General features: G+C 45.7%; 1 protein-coding gene across 3 annotated transcripts in view; it reads right to left on the bottom strand.

The window, feature by feature from the left end:
- Positions 1-21,557, bottom strand: part of LOC111864072 (zinc finger protein 704) — a 201,267-nt gene that overhangs the window by 85,952 nt on the left and 93,758 nt on the right. For all 3 annotated transcript variants that reach the window (XM_033751314.1, XM_033751313.1, XM_033751315.1), the window contains one exon: positions 14,873-14,982. In XM_033751314.1, the coding sequence (XP_033607205.1) occupies positions 14,873-14,982 (110 nt within the window). The remainder of the gene's footprint in view (positions 1-14,872; positions 14,983-21,557) is intronic.

Here is a 21,557-nt window from a genome sequence, read left to right as displayed (position 1 = left end):
GTTATTTAACAACGCTGCCATTGTCCTAGATTGAATGGCAGAATGATTAGTCCCCAGTGGATCGGAAAGTATCAACCTCATCTGAGGCAGAATAAGGGAAATTGCCCGCAGGGATGGACATGCGCACATCCAAGGTAAGACACGGATGGGAAAAGGACGGGCACAACATGGGCAGAGTGCGGTCCAATAATTGGCATTCATCGGCTATCACCACCACCAGTTATTATGGTTGAAATGTTATACAACATAAATTCTTAACTAAATACATGGAAGCAACAAAAAGGCCATCTAACTGAAGAATTCAGGGATTTTAAAAGGCGACAGATGAAAAATACACTCTAAATCTATTAAAGAAGGACATTAAGAACAACTTATGTCCCAATTAAGGAAAATGGTACGTATACGGAGATCAAGGTATAATCATTAACTTGGGATGTCAGCGACTAACCGCTTGAGCTATGGCGCGGCCTCACCATGAACTTTATGAATTGCATAATGAACCAGATGTAGCGAAAGGGATCAAAGCAGGGCGACTGAGAGGGCTGGGGTACCTTTTTAGAATGCAGTGGCACGTGGTAGCGTAGTTGATTGAGGGACTATTCTACAATCCGGAAGGTCGCGGGTTCGAGTCCGATGAGGTGGATATTTTCAATTTACCTAATCCTTCCAGCCGTACTATGGCCCTCGGGTCAACTGAGCCTCTTACAGAAATGAGTATCAGGAATCTTCCTTGGGGGTTAAGGGAGGCCGGCGCGTAAGGCTGACAACCTTACCGCCATCTGTGAGCCGACTGTCTAGAGAAAATGTGGGAGCCTCGACGTCTCACAACCTTGTGGGCTTCCACGGCCTGTTACAGGGATAGCTTTACCTTAACTTTTACCTTTATAGAACGTAGGAGCAGAACCCTATACATATATCAGAGAGTACTCGACGAGTAGGCAGACCCGCTGTCAGGTGGCTGGACTCAGTTGAAGAAAGTATGAAGACAATGAGCGTTAGAAACTGGAGACGGGAGTCACAGGATCAGGACCAGTGGAGGACAACTGTAAAAACGTCGAAAATTCATTACGGACTGTAGCGCCCGCAGAAGAATATGAAGTGTCTCTCAATGTGCTTAGTTACGTAATACGCCACGAAGACGTGTAGGGGAGTGGAGGTATAGCTCCACGCATTCATAACTTCGGAACCAGGCGAAGGCGACAGACGCTTTCATGCCCTGGCTGGTTTATTCTGGACGAAGGAACCACCGGTACCCACTAGCTAGGAGACCTCCTCGCAAACAGAGTCCCAACGAAGTCTTTCCCCAACATCAGTTGCGCCAGTAGGGGCTTTCAGAGACAATCTCCCTCCAGGACAGAGCCATAATGGCGTCATTGCAAATCCTTTTCAATTCATATTCACCTCCAACAGGTCACTACAGCTACTGACGACACTGTCTTTACATAAAGTATGCTAGAGCTGCATACATGCACGAGAACCGTTGCAGAACAGGACTGCGCAAGCGTACTACGGATCTCCCCCGCTACAACTGAACAAATAGAAACATTCGCTTAGCCGTCGAGTGACGGAACAGCTATCGGGCGCTACAGGGAAGTAGTAAATGTTTACACCTCAGATGATACGCATGGAAACATGGCTGCTGTCATCCAGCCTTCTAGTTAAGGCAAACTCTGTGCGCGCATAATAAGGGCAGTATTAAATCCCGAAAGATGACAGGGGATGTTCTACATTCCTGGCACCGTTAAGTAAACGAATATTCAGAGCGGCACCCCGTGTTATCATTTAAGGGATACATCACGTAGTAAGCAGTAGCAGATGTCAGCAGAATTCAAGCGACAACCGTACACGTTCACACATGGTGAGGGTCATCACTGTGAACTGTACTGGCGTGACGTCACGGCACCACGATGACACGGTGAAGATATGCCGTGGGAGGCGGTTCCCTGAGCGGTCATTCAACTCTCCCGAGCTCCGCTCCGCGGCGTCACACCCGGCGCGAGGAGAGATCCGTTGGTTTCCGCCCGCTCCAAACAGAGGCTGTTTAACATCGCAAAGCATTGCCTTGAATCACCCGCCTTGAAGCTGAACGAACAGCAACAAACGAGCGCCTTTCATAAGCTACAGTCTTCTTCCTTTGGCTGCAATTCAAACAGACCCATTTTACACGCTCAGTACTACAATCGTGTACCGCTGGGATGTGATGCTGAGTTTACTGACAATTCGAAGAACGTACTGCAGGCAGAAAGCTGCAGATTTTGCTTGCTTTGCTCTTCTAGCCCCCCCCCCCAACTGAGGCAACGTGTTCCTCCGAAACGTCCATTTACTTCCACCAGACTACATGGGGTTACATTCCAGAAGCTAGGAAGCTCTATTTACCGCTTTGAGAACCCAAAATCTCAAATATTCCGTCATCATGTATTGTCTGCTCGACTTCTGGGGGCGAATTCTAATGGAACATGTTATGAACATCATGACACCAGAGGTCTTCGAGAAATGCGAACTTTGTGACAGTGCAAAAGCACGACGCCCGCACGAGTTTTCGGTTTAATGACCACTACTGCCGGGCATGAAGTACCTACAGCATTCCGCATGAAGAGAGCCGGGATAGCTCAGTCGGTACAGGGGTGGCCTATGGGCTGAGCGGCCGAGCAATCTTGAGAGTGACAAGGCTTCTCTTCTTCATAGTGTCCAAGCGGACTCCGCCCCCCCCCCCCCCAAAGATCCTGTACAATGCGTACCTGGGGATCTTTCCCCGTGAAGCTGATCTCTCACATCCATCTAGCGCCGAGGCTAGGAATGCAGGGGCTATACCTGCGCTCCTCCACACGTCCTCATAGCGTTGTGCTTAGAAGCGCTGCGACACTATGAGATTATATCTGACAAAACTAGAGCAGTGAGAGTCTGTCCTGCTTGGCACTACGCAGACATGGGTCGCCGTCTAATTGTATAATTGGTAATTGATTGTTCCAGAGCAGCTCCATGACACGGTCTGCAGCAACTGAGTCGCTCCCAGGCTTCCTCTCCAGCTCGGTTCATCCGGTCGACACCAGTGTGCTGGAAGGCTGGGTTCGAGTCCCGGCAGAGGTCGCCTATATTCAGCGGATATCCTTGTCAGGTCGAGACTCAACACTATGTACCGGCCGGCGAGAGGTCTAGGCCCCGGCTTCCATCTGAAAACAGACTATTCGGTCTCGAGACAGTGACGTCGTACAGTCTGACAGAAGTTTCCAAACGTTCCTTACGGACGCACTGCCTCCATTTTCGGATTTAAATAGCAAACAAAACAAAGAATTGGCAGGAAGAAAGCAGCAAGTACATCCTGAAGATGGAGGCATTGTTACTTCGAAACATTGGTGCAATTTTATCAGTCTGTAAGGCGTCGCATCTGAGAAGACGGTCATCTCAGTGTGGACGTCAGACCCAACATGCGCAATAGCCGAGTCCTTGAATGCCCTTTCCAAATCCTGATTACCGAGCATCGCCGATGTACGGCATCGGGTAGGAACTCAGCGTAAGCTCTCGTACCATTAACATCCCCTGCTCTGTCCGGTATTCTTTCCAGTCATATATATTATCGGACGATACGTCGAAGCCGAAGTTCAACGCCATCTCCCACAAATAGTACGCCCAGTCAATCACAGACAGTCTTCTTTATATTGTGGCATTAGACCCGTTGCTAGACAACGACCGCGAAACAAACAACTAGACAACTGTACACTGTACGCGTACAGACGAGCAACACGTCATGTCCTCACACGAGTTACAAAGTGCATTGATGTTGACGGTGGAATTTTCGAAAATTTATTACATTAGGTGTACTGTGCCAACTTTGTCACTTAACAATAAGAACCGGTCGTAGCTGGTTGGAGCACTATGCTACAATCCGGAAGGTCGTGGGTTCGATTACCGATGAGGTCACTGGATTTTTTCAGTTGACCTAATCCTTCCAGCCGCACTATGGCCCTAGGGTCGACTTAGCCTCTAACAGAAATGAGTACCAGGAATTTTCCTGGGGGTAAAGGGCGGCCGAAGCGTAAGGCTTACAACCTTACTGCGATCTGTGAGCCATCTGTCTAGAGAAAGTGTGGGAGCCGCCCCGGTACCCAGTGGACAGGAGGCTGGGTGGGACCCAAAGCCGGTCTGGACGACGTGGAGAAGAGAAAATTCTTGACCCTAGCGGGACTCAACTCCGAACCCTCGGTCGACCAGCCCGTAGCCAGTTGCTATAATATATAAGGACACAATGGACCAGAATAGAAGGAATGTTGTTACGTGAGGAAGACAGACGCTGGGGACACGGGGCTGACATGGAAGCACGGCAGCCACTCTGCACCTGCCCACTTCCACGGTTTGGTCACTGACCAGAGAAGGATTTTTCTGTTGTATCGACATTTCTCCAGAATCACTAAGGAGGGGGGAGGGGGGACCGCAGGGAAGGGGTGTGCCGCTGAGGTCATTGCTACTGTGTCATGTAATTATGTGCCCCCCCACCCCCCCCCATGCATTATGTATAGCAAGTAGGCACGGGACAGGCTCGGTCCTTTGTGCTGCCGGCGCGGCCTCCCTCGGCTCCCGCAACCGTACGTCTCCTTTAATGTGCTGGCATTATTTTACAACGCTCTTTCATATGCACAGGTTACATGGTATCGAATCAAATGTGAACACAGCGAAGAGCAGTATCATAGAGACAATCTCAATTACGAGGAGTTCCACATTTTGAACTAGGGTTATTAACTAATTTTGTTATTGTGATACAGAAAGCTGGGATTGGCGGGACATACAGCATGCATACGGAGATAACAAATGCACACTGCAGTTTAGTCGTAAGTGTGAAACCTGAAATAAAAGGATCACATGAAATATTTAGTCTAATACGGCAGGACAATATTATAACGGATCCTACAAGAATAGAATGCGAGAATCTGGTTCAGAATAGGATCCGTGTTGGGCCTTTGTGAACACGGTAACGACTTTTAGACTCAGAATTTCTCACGAATTTGGCAATTATCAGAGTTTCAAGAAAGAACTTAAAGCCTAGATGAACGGCGACGAGCTGAGGATCTGGCATTCACCTGGAGAGACTAACGAAAAGCACGAAAACCTCAAGACAGTCGGTGTCCCAGCCAAGTTTCGAACAGAGCACTCCCTGAATACCGGTACCACCACGCAAACCTGCCCACAAAAGGCCAACTTCAGCTGCAGGTAAAGCAGATATGGAAACCGTGATTTTCAGGGCGATAAAGATATATTGTGGTGTTCTGGGTTATGACACCGTGTAGTCTGGCAGATGGGTGTCAACGTTTCAGAGGAACACGCTGTCCCCATCTTCAAGTAAACAGTATGTTCCTGGGACAGTGTGGCACCCACCGACCGGCTATCAGCGACCACAACGCAACGCTCCGACACTGACGGCCTCTCTCGATGCAAGGCTCGGCCTGACGGTTTTGCGACGAGACAGAACTTCGTCAGAGCTCCCCGAAACGTCGTCGATCAGTCACACAGAAGAACCAGATATAGCTTTCTGCATGCCACGGCATGACGAGGTACTTTTTTATGGGACATGAAGCCGTACAGTCTGGTAAAAGTTTACTGACGTTTCGGAGGAATGTACTGTCTACTACATCTCCAGCGTCAAAGAGTAGGACGACCAAGGAAGAAATCAGCAGCACGTGGTTTATTTTTCAACCATGAAGATGGAGACAGTACGTTTGTCGAACACATCAGTGAACACCTAAAAGGAGTCACGGTGTCACGTCTAGAAGACAGAACTCTTGACAGCCGTGAGGGCCTCAAACCTCACACAGTTTACAGTTCTGAGTGGCTCTGGTATGCGTACCTCTGTTTGACCAACATTTTCTGACACTATCGGCCATCGTCAGACTGTTGCACCTGCTCTGCTGGTTCGTTCGGGGATTTCTTGTCTTCTACCCTGAAGATGGAAGCTATACGTTCCTCCGAAACATCGGTTAACAATTTCTACACGGCGCCACATCCCAGAAAACTGCTTTCTTCATAGTCACCGCCGGGGAAACCTCAACGATAAGACTGTAATGCAATTAAAATTATTGTACACTGCACTGGTCTTCATTTCATTAATACTGTCACATATTTAGGAGTGACTACAAGCGGGGTTTGGATTGGTCAATAGATTTACTGACCATTTACAGGTCAAAACTACAAACAACTTTACCACTACCGCTGATTCCCATACTTCACAGATGTCTACACGGTAAGTCTTCTCAGCTTTCGTTCACTAGTCGTTTCCTAGTGCAGATCACAGCGGCCGCGGGTTCTAAGGCATGAAATGTCTTCGCTCGCTCGAACACTGAGATCGTGGGTTCGAAATCCCACTCAAGGCATGGATGTCTGCATTTAATCTGTTTGCGTTAGGCAGCGGCCTTGCGACGGGCTGATCTTCCGTCTAAGGAGTCCTACTGAATGTCTAAAATTAAGAAACTGAAATGAAAGAAAGCGTTTCACGGATGCCCTATGCTCCAAGTGGGAACAACAGGAACAGAAGAAGAAGAAGAAGAAGAAGAAGAAGTCCTTTCCGGGTAACGGATCTTAACTTGGGTCCTCGCTATAGAGCCTTGAGGCGGGCCTAACAGAAAACACAGCCTACAACAACTTTTCGATTGCTGTTAAGGGCGGTTGCGGAGCGATTGTCCGGATATCGTTTCCGCGTGAATGTGTTTACCGAGACGTTGCTCAGAAACGGCCATTTGTTTATCGGCCTATTGCACAGCCAAGGCTGTACTCGTCATCCGTTTCGAGGTATCTGCTCAGCAACGGATCTACATGCCACAATACGCGTGTGTATGTCCACAAGCAGTAATGCTGGTAAAGCTATGCCAACAAGACGTATGGGGGAGTAGAGGTATAGATCAAATTACTCTTGACCATCGCACTAGATACAGGTCAGCAGTCGGCTTCACGTCCTTGTCGCTTTACTCCCGTGGAAAGAACGCCCGGTAATCACTGGGTGGGCCCTGGAGCCGGTATGGACGCTGTGGACAAGAGAAAAACCTCTTCCCCTTGCAGGGACTCGAACCCCGTAGTTATACCGACTGAGTTATCACGGTTCCTATCATTGTACTTTTAACTCTATAATTTTATACGCAAGTTTAGAAATTAGGCTAACCCAGTGTTGACCAATACAGACGGTATAATGCAGCCCGAAGATGGCCGAGATTGTCCACACAAGTTGCTAGAATACAGCCTCGCAGAGACACCCGTACCTCACATAAGCAGTTCGCGCGAGACGTTGGGTTGCTGTGCCCAGGAAGGAGATGCACTGGCTGATGGGGTTTTCAGTTTGCTTCTGAAATGTACCGACCCGATCGCGGTAGCGCAACCGGTTGAGGCACTATGCTACAAGTCGGAAGGTTTCGGGTTCGATTGCCTTTGACGCCACTGGATTTTCAATTGACTTAATCCTTTCAGCCGCACTATGGTCCAGGGGTTTACTCAGCCTCTAACAGAAATGAGTGCCAGGACTCTTCCTCGGGGTAAAGGGCGGCCGGTGCGTGAGGCTGACAACCTTACCATCTGTGAGCCGACTGTCTAGAGAAAATGTGTGAGCCTCGACGTCTCACAACCTTATGGGCCTCCACGGCCTATTACAGAGATAGCTTTACCTTTCTTTCACCACTCAATCTCTAATAGTAACTGCCGACACCTGTTTACGGTGCACCAATTTATGTCACGTGATTCTGACATCAGTATCCTGGAACATATTAACGATGCAGTTCCGTTTGAGCCGCGGTGTGAGCAGCTCTGCGATGTCGGGTTCCAACTACACAAGACGCACTCAATTCTGGTTGGAAGTAACGCGGCTCGTTTGTATTCAGGAGGCATCGGGTTTGAATCTCGTCCGCAGAACCTGCTTTACGCTTTATCTCAGGGTTCCGGGGCCAGCTCAAGCCAGGTGCTTCCCACAGAATCCTACTACAATAATGACAATTCATAACCATCCACCCATATCGGGACGTGGAGGCAATACTTCCTTGATTCACGACCTCGGGACCATATGCAATTGAAGAGTGAGCTTCACACTCTGGCCGTTCTTGCCCCCCTTAAATATGCTCCCCATACTCAGTGGAAAGTGAGCCTGTAAGCCGCGAAGAGAAAAATACTGAATTCCAACACTGGGACTGGATGTTTCTTAGTCCAAAACAGTATCCAGTCCCATAAAAAGATGTATGATTATGGTATTCCTTATTATGTGCCATATTACCATTCAAATGAATGTTACATGAATAAGAGCCTGAATTTGATTCCACAGTTCAAACAGAGTCTCTTCAATTCCTAGTCCACAGTAACGTTTTCTTTTTAATTAAAAGCTCCCAGCGGAACAGTTTACGTACCACCTGCATTCCACATACCGCAGCCTCTGTTCCTAATGGTTCTACCTCCAGATCCTTACGGCATGAAGGCTGTGTATCCGTGACTGAGTAAAATCACAATAGAATTAACGAGTTCCCATTTGATCCACCACCCGTGTGCATTCTTCACGCCGCAAACTCTCTGCACCCAAAGCTGTGCAGAATTAGGGCCGCAATATGACCTCTTTCCTACACAACTGACGTCACGACTTATACGCAACAAAGGAACTGCAAGCCATGTGGGTGGTACGGGCCCTCGATATTCACCTACGTAAACTGAGGAAAAGCACGACAAATTACTTTCTAACCGGGTAACGACAGGCGTGTTACAGGTCAGCGAACAAATGAACGCAGATTCGACGCGTGAGGATGAACACAGAAGCGGCCCTGACGGCCAACGACACGGCACCTCAACCCCCGCCGTCCAGTGCTGACTGCCGACAGTGCGTTGCGTTTCCATTCCTTTGCTAGGTCAAATAAATTTGGTTGTGCGGGATTGTCTGATCACCTTAAGGCTAGAAAGTCACCTCTTTTGAAATGTGAATTAGATTTGTGGTCTATTCTGTTCTTAACTGAGTTTCTTAGCCCACTTGCTGCATAGCAGCTTTTCGTATTTTTAAAACATATATTAAATCCACGATTCTGCCTTCTCAGTTTTGAGAATACTACGAGTGAAAGTCAGTAAATAGGCCACAAATGCAAGTAAGACAGTTGTAAAGGACGTAATAGGCTCTCTATGTGTATCACTACGTAGCAGAACAGTGCAGCTTCATGACGGTCTAGGCAGCAGACGCGCACGCGTATGTTCAGAGGCTGGTTTCAGTAGTAGGCATATACTACCGAAGAACAGAGTTCTATTGTGTATTTTTAGGGGGGGGGGCAAAAGGACTCAATGCAAAGGAAATTAATAAAGAAATGTCTCCTGTTTACGGTGACAAATGTTTATTGCGTAAAACGGTTCACAAGTGGGTCGAGATAGTCTCTCAAGGACGTTCGAAAGTCGTAATGATGGCCGAAAAGGTGAGGAAGTGGCTGAGAAAACAGTAAAAATACCTCTCTGCTGCGGGGTTCGACGCTTTGGTAAAGAGATGGGACAAGTGTATCAATGTTGGTGGATGATATGTCGAAAAATAAATGTTTTTTCCACGTTCGAGTATCACATGTTTTACGTTTTATATCCATGCGATCTATTCACATGCGCTCCTTCGTAATGTCTCTCCTTTTGAACGTTAAATTATATGATGCATTTTCTTTCCTGCGTTGCGAATTTCTGCTCCACTGTGGCGTAAGAAATACGGGCATTTCCCTCACCCCAACAGCTAACTAAATTTCTCCGCTGGCTTTACGCTGGAGGTTTCCGCGGAGTTGTGGACATAAAAATATTTCTCCATATCTTTGAAAGGTATATTAATACTACTTACTTCCGGTCTACGCTAGAAATTTTGATCAGCTGTAAGGCTACAACGTGCGCTGAGACCAAAGAAGAGAACATTATTGTCCTCTTCTGGATGACATGACACATGGAAAGCGGCCGCAGGGCCAGTTTCGGATCACACGTTCATTTTAGTGACATGCGAGATTTACCCCCAAATAGTCTGCGTTCACAGTACGTACCTCAACCAGGATTGGAACAGATTTCAGCATTTCAGACGAGGGCTGTGCAACTTGAAACCAGTGACTACAAGTGTCTGTCCTGTAGTCACCAGATACAACAAGCAAACCGAATGAGAGCTGGGCCCATAAAAACCACTCCCCAAAAGCAACATTTACTTAGAGCCTCGATCTGAGTCATAACAGACTTGCCTGACCACTTGGCATGCACGATTCATGGGTCCGTTTGGAGACAATTGGAAATGTATCTGCAATCCACTAACCTATCGCGTCCACCAGTCAGCAGCCGTTTCCCGTATTCAGACATCACTTGCTAAATTTTGCTGTCGATTAGTCTGGCACAGAGTTCATATGGAGAGGTTCAATCTCAAAGAATTAAACGAGGCAGAGGGTAAAGAGCAGTATCGTGTTGAAATCTCAAATAGGTTCGCGGCCTTGGAAAACTTCTACACTGAAGTGGATATTAATAGGACTCGGGAAATTATTAGAGAGAATATAAAAATGTCTGTCAAAGAGAGTCTAGGTTATTATGAACTGAAGAAGCATAAGCCATGGTTCGATGAAGGATGCTCACAATTATTAGACCAAAGAAAAAAAGCCAAATTGCAGCGGTTACAGGATCCAAGCGAAATAAACTGGGATAATCTGACCAATAAAAAACGTGAAACCAGCAGGCATTTCGGGAATAAAAAGAGGGAATATCTGAAAGACAAAATTGATGAGCTTGCAATGAACAGTAAGAACAAGAACATTACAGACCTGTACAGAATAATAAATGACTTTAAGAGGGGTTAGCTACACAGAAAGAAATCAGTGAAGGATGAGAATGCTGATCTGTTTACAGATTCCCACAATATTTCGAACAGATGGAAGAACTACTTTTCTTGGTTACTAAATACATATTTACATAGGGTCAGTGATGTTAGGCAGATAGAAATATACTGCTGAGCCATTAGAACCTGATCCCAGGTCTTTTTGAGGTTGAAATTGCTACTGCAAAACGTCCTAAGATGCAGAAGCTGATGAAATTATTGGGGATCATGAGTGTTGGCTTCGACGTAACAGATCAATTACTAATCAGATCTCTTGCATTCGACAGATATTAGAGAAAAAAATGGGAGTACAATGAGACAGTACATCAGCTATTTGTAGACTTCAAGAAAGCCTATGATTCAGTTATGAGGGAAGTACTGTACAAATTATCATACAGTTTGGGGTACCCATGGAACTGCTCGTAGTTAGGTTGATTAAAATGTGTTTACGAAACGTACAGTAAAGTCCGTTTAGGTAAACATTTGTCTGATAATTTTCTTATCCGGAATGGTCTAAAACAAGATGCTTTATCGCCACTCCTTTTCAAATTTGTTTCAGAACATGCCATTAGAAAGGTCAAAGAAACCGGTTGGAAAGCAAATTAAATGGGGCACATCATCTGTTGATCTATTCTGATGATGTGAATCTACTGGGTGATAATGTAGATACCATAAAGAAAAACACACAAACTTTAATTGACACCAAGTAAAGAGGTTGGTCTAGAACTAAACACAGAGAAAATGCAGGACAAACTCATAATATAAAGACAGGTAACAGATGTTTTGAAAATGTGGCACAGTTCAGATATTCGGGAATGACAATAAGAAACCAAATTTGATTGAGGAGGAAATTAAGAGGAGACTGAACTCGGGTAATGCTTGCTACCGTTCAGTCCAGAACCTTTTGTATTCTCGTCTGCTGTCCAAAAACATAAAAATTAGAATTTACAAAACTGTAATTTTATTTGTGATTCTGATTGCGTGTGAAACTTGGTCTCTGACATTAAGGGAGGAACACAGACTGAGGGTGTTTGAGAACAGGGTGTTGAGGAGAATATTTGGACCGAAGAGAGATGAAACGACAGGAGGTTGGAGAAAACAGCATAATGAGGAGCTTCATAACTTGCACTCTTCTCCAAGTACAATTAGAATGATCAAGTCAAGGAGGATGAGTTGGGAAGGGCATATAGCACGAATTGGGGAGAAGAGGAATGCATATAGGCTATTGGTTGGAAAGCCAGAAGGAAAGAGACCACTAGGAAGACCAAGACGTGGGTGGGTGGGTGGACAATATTAAAATGGATCTTAGATGGGATGGGGTTGATTGGATTGATATGGCTCCGGTTAGGGACCAGTGGAGAGCTCCTGTGAACATAGTAATGAACCTTCGGGTTCCATAAAATGCTGGCAAGTTCTTGAGTAGTCGCACAATTGGCGGCTTCTTAAGAAGAGTTCAGCTACATGAGTGAATGATCCATAAGCTAATTAATTTTATTCGAAATAAGGAAGAATTGTCTGATAAGTGAAATGAGTCTATTATTGTACCAGTTCACAAGAAAGGTGATAAAACTGACTGTAGTAATTATCGGGGGATATCACTGCTATGAACTTCATACAAAATTTTATCCAATATTCTCTCAAGGTTAAGTCCATACATAGATGAAATTACTGGGAGTACAATGAGACAGTACGTCTTGTAAAATATTCTCGGAGAGTTTGGGGTAACCATGGGACTACAAGTATTTACGTTGATTGAAATATGTCTAAACGAAACTTATAGTGAAGTCCGTATAGGTAAACAGGGACAGGTTTGTTTTTTACCTGGCCTGACACTGGAAGCGTGAAAAAAACAAGTTACGAAATTTGGGCCTTTTTTTTTCTTGTTGCAGTTCTTGTTGCCTTACCAGAAACTGCGAATTATGAAGCTAACCACCTTCACCGTCAACTCAGAACGGGCAGCGGTAACTTTCACTCGAACTGACAACCGCTGTCAGTTCAGTTTCGTAATGAAGAATTGCGTGATTGTAACTGGACCTTGAACATGTGTTTCGTAAGGATCCGGAACCTTAAAAGGCCTTACGCTAAATAAAGGGACCTTGCATAGGCAGCGTGTTGACAGTGGCTGCGCTGAAATCTCAACCGGAATGCTAATGCTGTAATGATGTGGGTGCTAACAGCGTGCCCTCGAGAACGTGCTTGAGCATCGCCCTAACGGCGCACTGTGTTATCCTAATGTCATGCAGCATAATTACGATCCTAGTGTATTCGATAGCAACCGGCTACAGTGGCCACGCGGCCCGAGGCACCCTCCAACACTCGGACCATGTGTTCGAATCCCGCTAGTATATCCGCGTTCCAGCCGTGCTGTCCACTGTCGAAGTTTCTACAGAATGTCTGCACAACTCTCTGTTTCAGAGTTAATTCTGAACTACAGGAGACCTGAAGGCTTTTCGTGTCAGCTGAGGAATAGGACAGTTCAGTGTGACACTCGCTGAGAGTTCCGCGGGAAGCATCATAGTTCGTTACGTAAGCTATCCCTTGGTCTCACCGGCATTCCACATGTTATCGACTGGTACGTCGAGGACGACGTTTAACATCATATCCCATTAATAGTATACATAAATAATCAACCGTGAAACGTCTTCTTTATATATACTCGTACACGCCATATGCACTTCTTCATATAGGCAGATCTGGTCTCCTTTTGGCATTTAAACTGCGCCTGTCAGTTGGGTCTTACAGGGATTCTGAACCACTAGTAGCGATGAAGAGAGAGCACACTTTGTCATCCCTGGGTCGAACCGTCTCTAAGGGACTTGGGCGCGACTACAGTCTGTGTAAAACATCTCTGAGGCTGCGTCATACATCAAGTAGGCAACCTGACGGGAGTAAAAGCCCGCGTGGTTCCAGTTGTACGTTGAAAATAAAATCTATCAACTCTGTAATGATTACGTAACACTCTGTAGTACCCAACCTGCATAACCTTTTCCTGCGTGCGAGCAACTTCGATAAAATTTGGCGCGTATTCGGGCAACACGATGCTCGCTACACAAAATGAGCAAAGTATACGTTATACGTGTATGTGTTCTCTCATCCGCGTATCTTCTATACATCATCATCATCATCATCATCAGTAATCTGTCAAGACGACAGGTCCACAGTCTCTTTCAAAACAATTCCTCCACTTAATGCGATCTAGAGCTTTCTCCTTCAAATGACAGTATCCTCTTCTGTCCCCAAGGTCATCCAGCATCTTCTTACGTCTTCTTCCTCGTCTTCTTGTCACTTCTATCCGCCCATCTATCTTTCCTTCGATAGCTTCTTTTAGAAGGCAGTTTCTGCGTAAAACATGACCAATCCAATTAGCCTTCCGTTTTCTTATTTCATGTAGGATATTCCTCTGCTCACTGACTCTAATTAACACTTCTTCATTTCTCACATAATCGGTCCAACTGATCTTCTCCATTCTTCTCCAACACCACATTTCGAAACTTTCCAGATGTTTCTGATCTACTGCCCTAAGTGTCCATGTTTCAGCCCCATACAGAGCTATGCTCCAAATGTAGCATTTCACTAGAAGAAGAAACTAGTGAAATCTTCTATACACCACGCACAATTAAAATGCATTGACAATAACATGAAAAACTTATACAAACTGCATATTTTTACAAAACGAATTCCTAATGGAACGTATGACTCCACAAATATAACATCACAATATCTGTAAAATATTAAACACATTTCGTAAGGTACAACTTAAAGGAAAAATATGAGCTGATGCACACATAACTTTATGATAAAACTTTCAGCAAACAACCCATGTAATTCAATCATTTATCAATGGCTCTACATCCCTTTGCTGGACCGTGGACAGCATTAACCGGCTGGGCTCTGTGGTGGAGACGTGATGTGTTTCCTGTGCGGTACGAACTGAATTATAATATATTATTTAGAAGAAATTCAGTCAGGGTTGTCAGATAAGGTCCATGCTTTGACTTCAGTATTTTCACTGCTGAAGAATTCTGCCTCACAATCTAACAGTGAGGTACCAGACGACGGACTCACCGTTCAAGTGGGGCGAATGTGGGCTGCAGGACAGACTCATGAGCACTAGAGCCGCCGTGCACTCGTCCATGAAGTCTTCCTGCGAGGAGCTGGGCCGCCGCTTGCGGGACCTGAAACAGCCAACCAACACTCGTCACACCTTCTCACCTACCGCTGTATTCGTAGCATGGGGCACACCACTTTTGCAAAAGCTGACAGTCGCTTTGCTACTCGAGACATGACGCGTCATTTAGAGAAAGGTCTTTCCATGCGTGAAATCGAGGCCGTCATTATCCCGAATCACTCCAGTCACATTTGCGTTCCGAACGGGTATATTTGTAAACCTTTATAAAATACTGTTGCAAAAGGTTACATACACATATGTACAGCCTGCATACTGCGAACATTACAGCACACTGATTCACAGTCTATTACAGTCCTTCACCTTATTCCAAATGGCGGCATTAGGCCAGGTGCATTTGGAAGGTCACAGCACCCTTCAAGGCGCGGAGGTGATGTCACATCGCTCAGAAACCGGCACACAGCTTTATTTGGAAAACGGCAACCTACGAGTTAATCACCACGCCAACCACACGTACCGGCGGTCGCGCGCGGAATTAGGCCTCCACGGAGCCTCGTGTTCCTACTGTTCCTGTGTCCCCTGCTTCACGCTGGTTTCTTCCTTCTGTTACTCTCCGACCCTAAAAAACGGAAGAGACTTGCTCCTCCGAAACGATGGTTGATTTTCAAACGGACTAAACGGCGTTATATCCCAGAAGACAGAACTCGCATTTTATATGAGCATAACTGTACCTACGTTTAGGCGTTTTCTTGGATTTTATTTCATTTTTTCGTGTTAGTTCGAGGTTGAAGCTTCAGTTCCATCTTGATTATTGGTAGATGAGTGACCACTGTCAGGTTTCGGCTCTAAAAACTGGAATATCTGCTTGTTTGCTCATTGTACTGCTTATTCGTAATGGATAAATATTTTAAGCGTACAAAATAAACCTCTGGTGTCAAACAGTATGCACGTTTAACTCCCTCACGACGGTAACCACGAAGCAAATACATGGACAATGTGTAGTGTGAACGTGCGCGTAGAGAGTGCGCAGAAGTACCTCACCAGGGATCATGGCGTCCGTGACAGTGAGCACGCCATTTTCATCGCATATTGGTGAAATATTCTGTGAAAATACGAATGAAGAGTTTATCTTACACTGATTATTTTTACAGGTTTATTCTTGAGGTTTTATGCCAGGAATACGATAAATCGATTATCCTTGAAAATTTCCCAAAGGAAATATTATTTAGAAATATGGGGCCTTGACTTTTCCTTCAGCTGAGCATATGTAAAAATCACACAATTAAATATAAAGTCTGAACAGAGTTTTCTTAATAATATATCAAGAAATAAAATTAGCGATGAACTGCACATCAAAATTAAAACATTTACGTCAAATTATAAATTAACACTGGGAAGCACCTACTACGGCATGGCGGCCCATGGATTGGGACCCAACGCTCTAGACAGCGCAGGCGTGGGTCGGCCCGACTTCATGGGAGGAGCGTCTGACTCTTGCTCCTCAGTCCGAGCTCACAAAAGGAAATTCGCTGTATATTTGAATGCAACACTCAGCGCCACAATAAACATTTGTTAGAAAGAAAGCAGGTGTGGACCCCTGCGGTGAAGCGTCTGTAAACTGAGGTGTCCTAATTACCGTGATACTGGAGACTCTGAGAAAATCTGTCGTGGCAAAAGGCTGCAGATTGCCTTTGTATGCGCTCACGTTTACTGGGGTCGGTAATCGTTCAGACCACAGCAGAACAGAACATCAGCAAGCCTGTCTACGGCGGAAAAGGAAACTCTAGCAATTTAATGACATGTTCGCCAAGTGCATTCAACATTCTGATGAAAATTAAGTTCACAGTCAGTGCGTAGACTCAAATCCTACACCCTTTAAAGCCCGGTGGTTACTATATGTACCACCTGCTTTAAAGTAACAAAACTCCGCATTCTGCCCACACAGTGTATTGATGTGTTCCGTATGGTCCTCACAATAAACAGCGACTCTTTCCCTAAGCAGCACTAACCGGTTGGGCTTTGTAGCGGAGACGTAATGTGTTTCCTTTGGGGTACGAATTAGATTCTTATATATGATTATGTTCCTTGGAATATGCTCACCACATCAAGTACTCTCTTTCCTTTTGCTATATGTAAATTAACCACAAAATGTACTTATTTATTATCCACACTTAATGGATAGATTGTATAATTACTGGAGTTAAATAAAAAATATATATATGATTAAGAAGAAATTCAGTTCGTAAGAGACAAACCCATCCTCTAGTCAGAGAGGTTGTTACGTAAGGACTATGATCGCAGGGGTTCAGTTAAAAAAAACTCTGTCGTGAGCCTCAAGGGGCTTAGCAGCAATAAGGACTGGCAGTGACTCAGTCCGTAAATGGGTCGCAATATACGTGTACAAAGCTTTGCAAGTGTACACTGGTACGAGTGATTTTGCAAGACATAACTCTGCTTTTACCAACGCTGAGCTTCATATAACTAGCCGAACAACAGTCACGTACACAATCAACGTGGACCGTGATATCTCAATCGGCTCTAAGGTCATCAGCAAAGCAAAAAAGACAAAGTGATTAATTACATCACACAAATCATTGATAAAAATATTAAAATGCAATGACTTCAAGACTGACCCCTGAGGTACGCCTGACAAAATAACAAATGACGATAAGTGGACACCAGAAATGTGAATACATGGCTGTTTCTGAAGTAACTGCGAAAGCAGCTCAAGTGACCTGGACATATCGACAACTACCACGTTTATGAGCAAGCAGTCCTTATGGAATAATGTCGGAAAGTACAGTAAAGCAAAATATACAGTCACTCTGACCCAGTGAAAAAAATAACTAAAGGGGTAACAAGCTGAGACAGGTAACTACAGTGAACAGTGAACAGTGAAAACAGCACAGCAGCCACGAGCAAACCCTGGACGATATAAAGAAGCTCCACATCAAGATAGCCAGGTGGCACAATATCTGCCCCATACAAGAGGGACGATGGGAGGACGAACACGAGCCTGCATGGTTTACGAATTTTAATTATTGACAATACAAAAAATTTGTAATTAGCATCAAGAAATTTTATACAATTTTTTAAAAAACTTTACATTCCCAGGAAACTGCTGTGTTTGTGAAATGTTCTATTTTGTGAGATGTGAACTGCTCTGCTACGAACTGTGTACACGCATTTCAGCCTTTAAACAGTTACACAAATTAACATGTGCTTCTGAAAGAATAACAATTGTAGCCCTTACTCGTGCACGCGTGTGCCCTTTCTAATCTGTGATTTATTCAACGACTCTCGATATACGATCGTTTTCCAAAAACGCATTTAATTTTAATAAAAAAATTATATTTAAATAAAGATTCGGATCGAAGCCTCTTCTCTTTAGAGTAGAGGCGGCAGGAGCGTGAAACAGATAATTCTCGTACATCCAGTGACGAAATTAAAAAGTGCATGGATGCTCCTCCTGGAAAACGAGTGTTCATATTGAACTCACAGAAACAGTAGTTCAGTTTAGACAAAATGGAGTGAAAATAGAGCAAGAAATGTAGAATGCGTGGCCTTTCACACCGAAACAAGAAGCACAGCCCTCTCTGATATGCTGACATTTACTTCGGATATCCAAGAAATTATCCGCTTCAAATAGGACACGTAAGGTTCATTACCGCGTTCACAAGAGCTGGGCCCTATCCTGAGCCAGACGAATCCAATCCTAGTTCCTTTACTCATGTATGTATACGCGTGGCCAGGACTCTCACTGTCGTGCCTCCGTTGGAAGGCAAAGAGGAAAGCTCCCACAGGCTTTACCTCCCATGTGCAAGGACCATAACGACCCCTTATATGTCTGCAATGGACTTTACTCGCAGAGCGGGTTAATGTGGCGGTAACTCTCTGGAATTGTATTCGGGAGATGCTCGATTCGAATCTTGACCCGCGATATCGGCTATACTGACTGAGGCAGCTCGTGGCTTTCCTCAGTCTCTAATGAAAATACGCAGAAAGTCCCTCAATTAGGCCACGAACACTCCCTTCAAAATCCTTTCCAATTCATCATTCATCCAACCATTCGACGCCCCACAGTGTAGCCACTGACTCCAACCCCCTCAAAAGTTGCAACTTCTCGTCCTTCCTCTCTGCTTCTTTGTTGCTCCTTGGTCGGAAAGCCTCAAGGGAAGAGACTGCTCGGAAGACTAAGCGTGCATGACAGGAGAATATTAAAATAGATCTTAAAGCGGAGGGGGGATTTACTTGACTCAGGACATGGACCGCCAGTCAGTTCCTGTGAACACGGCTCCGCAAAGGCGGGGAACTTCGTGACTAGCTGAGCGATCGTCAGCTTCTAAGGAAGGACCCTACTTCGTGGAGAGTTAGGTAGTCACTCTTACGTCCATACCATTTCACAATTGGTAAACTGCACATAGAGTTTCGGGTTGAAGTCGTGTAGTCTTGTTGGTGACACCGAAGTTTCGGTGTGGAATTGGCTCGGGTAAAGAGGCAGGTAGCAGAGAAGGTAGTCACTGAGACCCAAGGAACTGGAGCCCGCTCCGGGTCAAGAATGGAAAGGTTTACAGGAGAACACTGTGTTCGTTACATCAACCCTAAAAGTGGGGGCAGCATGTTCCTTCGAAACGCCGGGATCCGCCTATAAGACTACACGGTGTCACAACCCGGAGAACCTCAATCCGATCTAAAACCGCAAGGAGAACCTCACAACCTGTGTATGCCGAGACGTTGTTGAAAAAATCAAATCAAACGACACACGCCAGGTCTTGCGACCAGAACACTGGACAGCCACCGCCAGACAGCCAGTGTTCAGAGCAAGATACTCGCCAGGTGTCGGGACCAGAACACTGGACAGCCACCGCGGGACAGCCAGTGTTCAGAACAAGATACTCGCCAGGTGTCGGGACCAGAACACTGGACAGCCACCGCGGGACAGCCAGTGTTCAGAACAAGATACTCGCCAGGTGTCGGGACCAGAACACTGGACAGCCACCGCGGGACAGCCAGTGTTCAGAACAAGATACTCGCCAGGTGTCGGGACCAGAACACTGGACAGCCACCATGAGATAGCCAATGTTCAGAGCAAGATACTCGCCAGGTCTCGCGACCAGAACACTGGACAGCCACCACGAGACAGCCAATGTTTAGAGCAAGATACTTGCCAGGTCTCGCGACCAGAACACTGGACAGCCACCACGAGATAGCCAATGTTCAGAGCAAGATACTCGCCAGGTCTCGCGACCAGAACAGTGGACAGCCATCACGAGACAGCCAGTGTTCAGAGCAAGATATTCGCCAGGTCTCGCGACCAGAACAGTGGACAGCCTCCGTTAGACGCGTGGAATGCGATAATAGAAAGTAGTGATGGCGTCACCACGTCGAGCTGACCAAGATGAGCCACTGCTCAGACTACGGCTACACGAAAGAAAGTCTGGGCAACTTCGTTGCCGCCAATTTATGGTAATGGTGCAAGGACCAGGAACCTGTTCAGAAAGATCATCAGACTGGCAAACCTCGTCCTTGTTCTACGGTTACTGTGTTCACGTTGAGCTATGCTGTTTCGAGCGCGGAATGGAAACTGAATTGTGAAGGATGTGAACGGGAGCTACGGATAGGGTGATCGAGTATGTGGGATTCGATTCCCGGATAGGGGCAAATTTATCTGTTGTTTAGTGTCCAGAACGGCCCTGGGGCCTACCAAGTTTCCTATCGCATGGGTGCCGAGGGTAAAGCGGCCAGGGCGTGAAGCTAATGACTCACCTCCATCGAGTAATGAGGTTAAGAATGGAGAACTATACCTGAACTCTCCATATGTTATCATGGCGCGGTTGTCAACTAATTAAGCACTGCCATATTTTCGCCTTACCTTCACCTAACAATGTGGATGGAATTGGTCGTTGCCTAATTTTAAGTAAAATTTTGGTATTTGTGTAGAGGCATTGAATAAAGCCATGAAACCTCAGTCATAGCCCACAATTCAGCTACTGTTTTTTGTTTCTAAATTTACCGTGGGTGGCGACCTCGCAGGCGATGCCTACAACTCGAGTGTCCTCCTGCCTGATGTCCGTGTAGGGCGCCCTCACGCGGAGGTCTCGGCATAGGACGCGACGCGGACCGAGCCCACTTCCCGGTCACATCGGTACAGTACAGCCTCGTCTCAGACAAATTAAATGTCGTGAACGTACAGGCACACCACATGTCTTCTCACAAGAGTTTACATAATGGGCTACATGCTTCAGCCATTTCTGGCTCTCAAACATCCAAAACTAGCGCAATCATTTAACAGAATAAGAGGGTTTATGTAACGTGTAATTCCACTTAATAAATCCACCAACTGTCTGTTAAAGGCCTCAAGATGGCAATACAGTGTCGAAACATGTCGCCATTTTGTAAAAACTGGTGAGAACAAACATACGTTTATATCGCGACGAACTGGAAGGGCGAAGGATTGGAGTTTGATCCCCGCGAGGGGCAAAGAGACTTTGTTCTCCACAGCGTCCAGACCTGTTCTGGGGGCCACCCAGTCTCCTATCCAAGGGAAACCGGGGGTTTATTCTCGGCGTTACCACAATCACATTGTTTCCTAGTTAACTTGCTTCAAAACAGCATCTGCCATTA

Source organism: Cryptotermes secundus, unplaced genomic scaffold, assembly GCF_002891405.2.
Source record: "Cryptotermes secundus unplaced genomic scaffold, Csec_1.0 scaffold669, whole genome shotgun sequence".
In the NCBI taxonomy this organism is placed as follows: domain Eukaryota; kingdom Metazoa; phylum Arthropoda; class Insecta; order Blattodea; family Kalotermitidae; genus Cryptotermes; species Cryptotermes secundus.
Note: the sequence above shows the minus strand (reverse complement) of the source record. Positions and strands in the feature narration are given on the sequence as shown.